We start from the raw sequence: 9,084 nt of genomic DNA, 5'->3' as shown, positions 1-9,084 counted from the left end.
GTAACCTTCCCAATTACTTGTATGTTACTTTTATGTCTTGTGTACTAGGACCCCTAGATCTCTTTATATTATAACATTTGGCCGTCTTGCTTTATTTAATAATAATTTGCTTTTTCTTTGTTCATTCCAAAATGGAGGCCCTTGCATCTTCCAACATTATGCTCCCCCTATCAACTACTCATTTAACCTAACTGTGCGCCTTTGTCCCCCCCCCACTCCCCCAACTTGCCAAGTACCTTTGTATCATCACAAACTTTGAATGTAGTCTGCACAGTCCCGTCATCTAAATTAATAATATTGATTGTAAGTAGCTGCTCCACGTGGCACTCCGCTTGTTATTTATCAATTGGAAACTGACCCATTTATCCTGATCTCTTCTATCAGTCACTTCTGTACCAATATATTACACCTACAACATCATTTCAACTTACCTTGCAAAGTAATCTTTTGTGGCACATTGTTGAATGCCTTCCGAGAATTCAAATGCACCATGTATACCGGTTATTGATCCATTCTGTTTGTTACATCCTTAAAGAGTCCTAGAAAATTTGCTATACCTAATTTACCTTTCATAAAACTCTTGATTCTTCCTGATTGTTGTATAATTTTCTGATTGCACTATAACATCCAGTTTTCTCCACACTCCAAAGGCGTGCAGAATTATAGGTTTGGCTTGGGTAAAATTGTACATTGTCTCTAGCGTGTAAGAAAGTGTCACTGTACAGTGCGATCGCTGGTCGGTGCGGAATACAGTGCTCTCTATGATGTTTGAGGCAAACACCCATCATTTATTTATTTGCCTCTACAATTTGAGATTTTAATAGAAAGAATCACATGTGATTAAAGTGCACATTGTCAGATTTTATTAAAGGTTTTTTTAATACATTTTGGTTTCACCATGTAGAAATTACAGCTTTGTTTATACATAGTCCCCCCCCATTTCAGGGCACCATAATGTTTGGGACACATGGCTTCAAAGGTGTTTGTAATTCCTCAGGTGTGTTTAATTGCCTCCTTCGTGCAGATATAAGAGCTCTCAGCACCTAGTCTTCCCTCCATTCTTTCCATCACGTTTGGAAACTTTTATTGCTGTTTATCAACATGAGAACCAAAGTTGTGCCAATGAAAGTCAAAGGAGCCATTATGAGACTAAGATACAAGGATAAAACTGTCAGAGACATCAGAGAAACCGTAGGCTTACCAAAATCAACTGTTTGGAACATCATTAAGAAGAAAGAGAGCACTGGTGAGCTTACTAATCGCAAAGGGACTGGCAGGCCAAGGAAGACCTCCACAGCTGATGACAGAAGAATTCTCTCTATAATAAAGACAAATTCCCAAACACCTGCCCGACAGATCAGACACACTCTTCAGGAGTAAGGTGTGGATTTGTCTATGACCACTGTCCGCAGAAGACTTCTTGAACAGAAATACAGAGGCTACACTGCAAGATGCAAACCACTGGTTAGCCGCAAAAATAGGTTGGCCAGGGTACAGTTTTCCAAGATGTACTTAAAAGAGCAACCACAGTTCTGGAAAAGGGTCTTGTGGACAGATGAGATGATGATGAGCTTATATCAGAGTGATGGCAAGAGCAAAGTATGAAGGAGAGGAGGAACTGCCCAAGATCCAAAGCATACCACCTCATCTGTGAAACACAGTGGTGGGGGTGTTATGGCCTGGGCATGTATGGCTGCTGATGGTACTGGCTCACTTATCTTCATTGATGATACAATTGCTGATGGTAGTAACATAATGAATTCTGAAGTGTATAGACACATCCTATCTGCTCATGTTCAAACAAATGCCTCAAAATTCATTGGCCGGCAGTTCATTCTGCAGCAAGACAATGATCCCAAACATACTGCTAAAGCAACAAAGGAGTTTTTCAAAGCTAAAAATGGTCAATTCTTGAGTGGCCAAGTCACCTGATATGAACCCAATTGAGCTTGCCTTTTATATGCTGGAGAGAAAACTGAAGGGGACTATCCCCCAAATCAAGCATAAACTAAAGATGGCTGCAATACAGGCCTGGCAGAGTATCACCAGAGAAGACACCCAGCAACTGGTGATGTCCATGAATCGCAGACCAGTCATTGCATGCAAAGGATATGCAACAAAATACTAAACATGACTACTTTCATTTACATGACATTGCTGTGTCCAAAAGATTATGGTGCCCTGAAATGGGGGGACTATGTATAAACACTGCTGTAATTTCGACATGGTGAAACCAAAATGTATAAAAATGGCCTTTATTAAAATCTGTCAATGTTCACTTTAACCGCATATGATTTTTTTCTATTACAAATCTCAAATTGTGGAGTACAGAGGAAAATAAATAAATGATGGGTCTTTGTTCCAAACATTATGGAGGGCACTGTAGGCGGGCCTAAGTATCCGTTTCCACGTTGTATCTCTATAAAGTATCTCAGTATATCCTGTTCATGTTAAAGGTGTAATATTAATAATGTCTTATTTTCCAAAGCCACAGCAACCTTCTCCAGTGCAACAAGGAGGAATTGGGCAGCCTCCAGGGCAAGGGATGGGTTCTGCACCCACAGCGGATCCAGAGAAACGAAAACTTATCCAGCAGCAGCTGGTTCTGCTTTTGCATGCGCACAAATGCCAGCGTCGGGAGCAAGCAAATGGTGAGGTACGACCCTGCAACTTGCCACATTGCCGGACTATGAAGAATGTCCTCAATCACATGACGCATTGTCAGGCTGGCAAATCTTGTCAGGGTGAGTATGGACTGAACTGGTAATGTAAAATTATTAGGGATTTGTCTCACTTTTCGGATGCATAAAATTCCATGTACTCTATTTCAAATCATTTAGCGTAGTCTTGGATTTATTTTTATTTTTTTACCTCTAAAATGTACTTCAAACATTTTGTGCACATGATGATGCTAAATGCTCATCGAAGTCACCAGGTCAAACTTATGAAGAACCTGTTTCTGTTGCAGTTGACCTGTGATTATTTTCCATCCTGTTATTACCACCTGCTGTAGCATAGAGTGGAATTTCTGTGGTGATTTAGTTGAGGTATCAGAGTTTAGAACTGTTGTTTTAAATCACTTTTGAATGTGGAGTTCTGATTTTTGTAATATTTTCTGTTTGACATTTTTGTCTGCCCTAATTTTTGTATTTGTTGCTGGTCCTTTCCAGTTGCACACTGTGCTTCATCACGACAGATCATCTCCCATTGGAAAAATTGTACGAGGCACGACTGTCCTGTTTGTCTACCGTTGAAAAATGCTGGGGATAAGCGTAATCAGCAGTGTAAGTCTACCTGCTTTGAAAGTCTGCAAATGCATGGCACAAGTGATTCACAGGATTAAAGTTCTATATAAATCTTGAACAATCTATTATGGTGTCCCGCATTTGTTCAGCTGACTTACTGGGTAACGGTGGATATAGGCTACAGGGCAAGTGGGTGCTTTAGGAATTTCCTATATCATTGTGCAAAATGAGCCTTGCATGCTATTTTCAAAGATTCAAAGATCTTTCATTGTCACGAGTTCTCTACATACAACATTATGTCGCTTCAGACAATGGTAGGGACCCGAGTCAGTTCTAGTAAACGTTGTGTGTTAATTAATATTTTGATTCATGTACATTTTTCCTTTTCCACAGCATTATTAGCTGGTGCAGCAGTAGGATTAGGAAATTCATTAGGGTCAGTAGGAGTTGGACAACCAACCACACCAAGTATAAACACTACCAGTCAGATCGACCCAAGCTCTATAGAGAGAGCCTACGCAGCACTTGGACTCACATATCAGGGTAATCAGATGCAGCCTCAACCTGCGATGCAGAACCAACAATCGTCTCAGTCTTCACAGGGGCACCAATCTCTGCGGTCTATGAATGCTATGGGTAGGTACAGACAAGCTACTCGCAAAATACCTCTGATTGTTGAAGATAATTTGTTCACTGGTTGTTATTTGCAATTCTCTAGACATTTCATTTTGTACGTACTTACTGAACTTGTCCTTAAGTATTGGTAATTAAGATTTAACAAGAAAAGCAATTTTATTAAAATCTGCAGCAGTTCATTTTCTATTTTGTTTGCCAGAGATAATGCCTTCAGAATTGTTTTTCTTGCTTTATAAATACTGGGCAAATTTATAGAAATGTATTGAGGCATTTTAAGATCTTTAAAACTTTGTAGTTGGATTGGATAAAGTGCTCTTCTGATTGTTACTGGCAATTCGGATATTACTAAGAAGAAAATGAGACGTATGACTGTAGTATTAAATGATAGAATGAATTCCAGCTGTAAAACTACTATAGGGAAATCAAATATATATCTGGAACTTAGTGAAGGGGACTTGGCTTTTTACCATTCTGCCTCTGGATATTGTTTGACAGCTTCATACATATTTGTGACCTATTTAACGGGGGGGGGGGGAGAAAGATGAAACAACATGTACAGCTATAAAAAATATTGCTGAAAATGAGTGCTCTCAGGATCATAATGGTGCATTTCAAAAAAATGTTTTATAGATTAGTGTGTGAATAAATGATTGGTGTGTGACACGAAAATATATGCATGTGAACAAATTGGATTGTCATCAAATGAGGCGATGCCTCAGTTCTACCAATGACTTGTTGTTCCATGCATGTTATAGGTACCAATCAAATGGGTGTAAATGGAAGTAATGTGGGTGCGCAGACCTCCTCCCAGCAGTCCAGCTTACTGCACGATGCTATGCTGCTGCCATCCATGACTTCAACAAAGTAAGTCTAGGATTCATTTAAACTAATTTACTGTTCAATATATTTCCACTGCTGATATTTTAATGCAAACATATTAAACCTATTTTGGTTACCAATGTTGTCCTTGCAGCTTAGAGATGCATTGCTTTAGACTCTAGCGATATAGTACGGGAACAGGTCCTTCGGCCCACTGAGTCCGTGACGGCCAGCAGTTACCCCATACACTAACACCATCCTACACACTAGTGACAATTTACAGATTTTTTTTTTACCGACGCCAATTGACCTACAAACCTCGACGTCTTTGGAGTGTGGGAGGAAACCGGAGCACAGTGAGAAAACCCACGCAGTCACAGGGAGAACGTACAAACTCCATACAGACCGCATTCGCAGTCAGGATTGAATCCGGGTCTTTGGCACTGTAAGGCAGCAGCTCTATCGCTGTGCCACTGTTGCCCTATATTCTTATGACCAAGCTTAAGAACTTTGCTGTTACAACTATCATGTGTGGCTGATCATGGAATAAAGAGCTATTAGAATCCATGGCCATACCTGTATGCTTTTAGTTCAGTGATTTTGAATCTGTAATAGGGGGGGTGGGGGATTCAATAACATGCTTTTCACTATTGCCTATTCCATACTCATATCAACTTTTGATATTTGCAGCCAAATGTTATCTGACGGAACAGGTGTTGGCAATCTAAGTGCGGTGCCAACAGCAGCGGCCCCCTCAAGTACTGGCATTCGGAAATCATGGCATGAAGATGTCACTCAGGACCTACGCAATCATCTTGTGCACAAATTGTAAGTGGGATTATAATTTATTCATGGCAGTCAAAGATGAATCGCTTTGTGGATCTTCTTCTTTCGAGTCCAACTTGTTACAAATGTTGACATCGCTGTCATCGACTGTTCTGAAAAGGATGCAAGCTTCCGGCGACAGTCAGTGGGAGCCACCACTTGTTACAATAGGTGATGGTGGTAGCAGAATTAGCTCAGGATGCTTCCAGTTTCCAGCCCTGCGACGTGGACGCTTCTGCTATGGAGCCGCTTTGTGGATATGCATATGAGGCAGTTTAATTCCATTTGTCATTACACTGGTTATTGCACACTCACAAAAGCTGACTATACATGTGGGTTATCCTCATGCAAACTATCTTTGTTGCAAATTTAGAGTTCATAGCAAAATAGTCAGAGGCAATATAAAGAAAAGCGAGTTCTCCACAGTGAGAATCCAAAACCTTAAAAGGCCATGGCAAACGATTCATTATTATTTTCAAAAGACGTATTGCATAAATATTATGAAAGAAGATTTGTAACGCTATGAAGGAAGAAAGTAATTGGATAGGCAAGAGGCAGAATTGTTTCTACATCTGGCTTAATTATAAAAAGAGCCACAAACAAGTGTGCAGTGTTCTTTGCGATTTATTTTGTGAGATATTTAACACAGCACAGCATCTTTGTGATGACGTAGCTGCTTCACTCTGACAAAACTGAATTTAAAGTTGGTACTTTAGGTTGTAAATCTTAATTATGTTATGAAGCCTGCTGCATAAATTAACGATTAATGCTGCCTTCCTGCATGTTTAAAGTTCACTTTTGCCCATTGTGCACCCGAGTTATTTAAAATCACTATTTCCCTCGATGCAGAGTTCAAGCCATATTCCCAACACCTGATCCAGCAGCATTGAAAGATAGACGAATGGAAAACCTGGTGGCTTATGCAAGAAAAGTGGAAGGAGACATGTACGAATCTGCTAACTGCAGGGTAAATTACAATTCAAGATTTCAATTTGAACTTGGTTTAGTGGAAAGCATTGGGGCTGGTTCTCACAAACATGTTATGATAAATGTGTAATTGTGTATGATGTAACTGTTTGAAAATTGAACAGCACAGAATGCTAAGTATAGTTTAAATAATTGCTGTACTGTCAGGTCAATTGAACCCATTATAGCCATTTCTGTAGTCTATCAAAAGTATGTGGAGACAACAAATTATGTGAGGAATGTGAGATACTAGAACTACTTGCGGTCTTCTGGATGTGGTTTAATCAGGGCTTTGTATGGCACTAGCTTTATATATGCACAAAGCATATGGACCAAAATTTGATTAGTTGTCATTTAAGCATGTTAAAGGATGCAACAGTTAGTCAAACAAGCTGTGAGCAATTCTATTACCATAATTTCTGAACAGAGTTGGAATGACACTGAGCTGACATAACAGTTATGAATGAAAATAAAAAACACATTTCCTGCCATTTTGAGTTGGGTTTAAATGTACACTGGCTGCCAATTTACACTCGTACTCTTTTAGAACTGTTTAGGTTCGTTCCCTGTTTTGACCCTGCTGCCTTTTTATTGTTTGCCATTAGATTTTGTGATCTTCCCTTTATGGAAATGAGACTAATTTATCTTTGTAAATTCAGGCTGAGTACTATCATCTGTTGGCTGAGAAGATCTACAAGATTCAGAAAGAACTTGAGGAAAAGCGCCGCACTAGGCTTCAGAAACAGGGTGTGATGCCAAACCAAAGTGGTCTGCTATCTGCAGGAGGAGCCCAGCCTCCCAGCATGACACAGCTGCAGTCGGGACTCCCTCCGAGTAAGAAGCTGGGATTTTGTTGCACTTTTGTAATGTTTTTTTGAACATATGAATGAATTAAAAGAACCTCTTTTTTTCACATTTGTCAAATGCGTAATGGACTCCAATATGGATTCTTTATTTTTCCCAGTACTGTACTTTGCACATAATTTAAGTACATATACAGCATTTTTTGGCTGTTTATTTGGGTTGAGGCAGAGAGTACGAAGGGTCCTGACTGAAATGACATGTATCCTTGTCCTCTTGAGGCTCCTGATCTGCTGCGTTACACCAGCAACTTGTTTTTTCTTTGTAAACCAGCATCTGCATTTCCTTTTCTCCCATGCTATTTTGATTTGTTCATTTTAATAATTTACTTCATTTGGATCAGTATATTTAAAAAAAATCTCCGTGTAGGCATTAGACATCATGATTTTAAACAAACTGGTGATTAACTTTTGGACTGTTAAATTTGTTTGCTGGTGTTAGGTGAAGGTGGTACATATCATCATTTTTATGAAACCTTGGATTAAAACAGAAATCATTTACCAGATGATTCCAGCTGTAAACTCAGTTTGTTTGAGGACCAGATACGAACTGCATGTGGTCTTCATGCAGTAACTCCGCAGTTGAATGTTCAGTTAGTCAGCATTCAGCCCGAATTCATACATTGGAGTCTTGCGACTTATGTAGTAGGTGATCGCCAATGTTGTGGAACAGTACTCCTGTCTGTTGTTAACTAAGAAAGGAAAGGAATGTTTTAAAATACAATGAAAATGCTGTTTATCAGCATTTATAAACAGAAAAGACAACTATGGCGTTTATGGTTTGGGCCTGTAATCAGAAAATACAATTGAACGCATCCAATCGATGCATGATCTTATTTTTGTATTCTTTTACAGTATTATGTGACAAAATTTAAAACCATCACTTGGGATTCATATATAACTTAATATTAAAGGGTAGCACAAGTAATTTAGTATCTGGCCTTGGGAATTATACTTTTAATTAGTTTTTAATGATTAATTGAAGTGAAAGGTCACATTTGCATTGGATTAAAAAGGTTTGAAAGAGCTAGTGAGTTTTTCTTGCTGTACAGATATTTGTTCAGATGCTTTCTCTTCTGAGATTGATAATTGCAGCGTTACTGTTCTCATGGTGCTAGCAGTTTTCCAAAACTTCAACTAAGTACGGCCTTCTGCTGCTTAGTTACAGTGTTGGCAAATTATTTGACTGTGGTGAAGTGGTTTCGGCCAAGACTCATTTTGCCATTATCTAAAACGCATTATGCAAGTGCATCTTTTCAAATAGAAACTGGTTATCCCATATCCTATGTTCTATAATAGGAAAAAAAGTCTGGATTGGAGGAACTTGGAGTCAGCACTAAAAACAAGCATTGATACTGATTAAAGATGAAATTGGGATAAAGCAGATAGTGGTCCTGCTTGGCCTAGGACCGTCACTGGAAAGGGAAGCCAGCCTGGATCTTGGATATTGTATCTCCACAGACTATGTTATAAACATGCTCTACAGTCATACCCTACTTAGATTTGTACATTACTGTTATAGTTCCAAAAAATAAAGCCATGCTAAGTTACTGCAGTTTCTAAATATTTCCTTTGGTTTGGAGGGCTTCTATGCTGTATTCAGGATTGTAAAATGCACATGGTAAAAAAGGAAAGAACACATTCATCGTTGACATGAATGCATTGTTTCATACATTTATGCCATTGTTGAATTGCATAATTCAATCATGCATTGCTTCCCTCCTCTCTCCCCA

At 39.0% G+C, this 9,084-nt stretch overlaps 1 protein-coding gene across 7 annotated transcripts in view; it reads left to right on the top strand.

The window, feature by feature from the left end:
* ep300 (E1A binding protein p300) overlaps positions 1 to 9,084 on the top strand; it is an 82,983-nt gene that overhangs the window by 31,925 nt on the left and 41,974 nt on the right. For 5 of the 7 annotated variants that reach the window (XM_033013255.1, XM_033013250.1, XM_033013251.1 and 2 more), the window contains exons 4-10: positions 2,489 to 2,744; positions 3,171 to 3,284; positions 3,639 to 3,881; positions 4,637 to 4,745; positions 5,391 to 5,528; positions 6,375 to 6,492; positions 7,151 to 7,325. In XM_033013255.1, the coding sequence (XP_032869146.1) occupies positions 2,489 to 2,744; positions 3,171 to 3,284; positions 3,639 to 3,881; positions 4,637 to 4,745; positions 5,391 to 5,528; positions 6,375 to 6,492; positions 7,151 to 7,325 (1,153 nt within the window). The remainder of the gene's footprint in view (positions 1 to 2,488; positions 2,745 to 3,170; positions 3,285 to 3,638; positions 3,882 to 4,636; positions 4,746 to 5,390; positions 5,529 to 6,374; positions 6,493 to 7,150; positions 7,326 to 9,084) is intronic. The other 2 variants (XM_033013254.1, XM_033013256.1) reach the window with 1 other exon arrangement.

The sequence above is a fragment of the Amblyraja radiata genome, chromosome 38 (assembly GCF_010909765.2).
Source record: "Amblyraja radiata isolate CabotCenter1 chromosome 38, sAmbRad1.1.pri, whole genome shotgun sequence".
In the NCBI taxonomy this organism is placed as follows: Eukaryota; Metazoa; Chordata; class Chondrichthyes; order Rajiformes; family Rajidae; genus Amblyraja; species Amblyraja radiata.
This window is presented reverse-complemented; position numbering and strand designations above follow the sequence as displayed.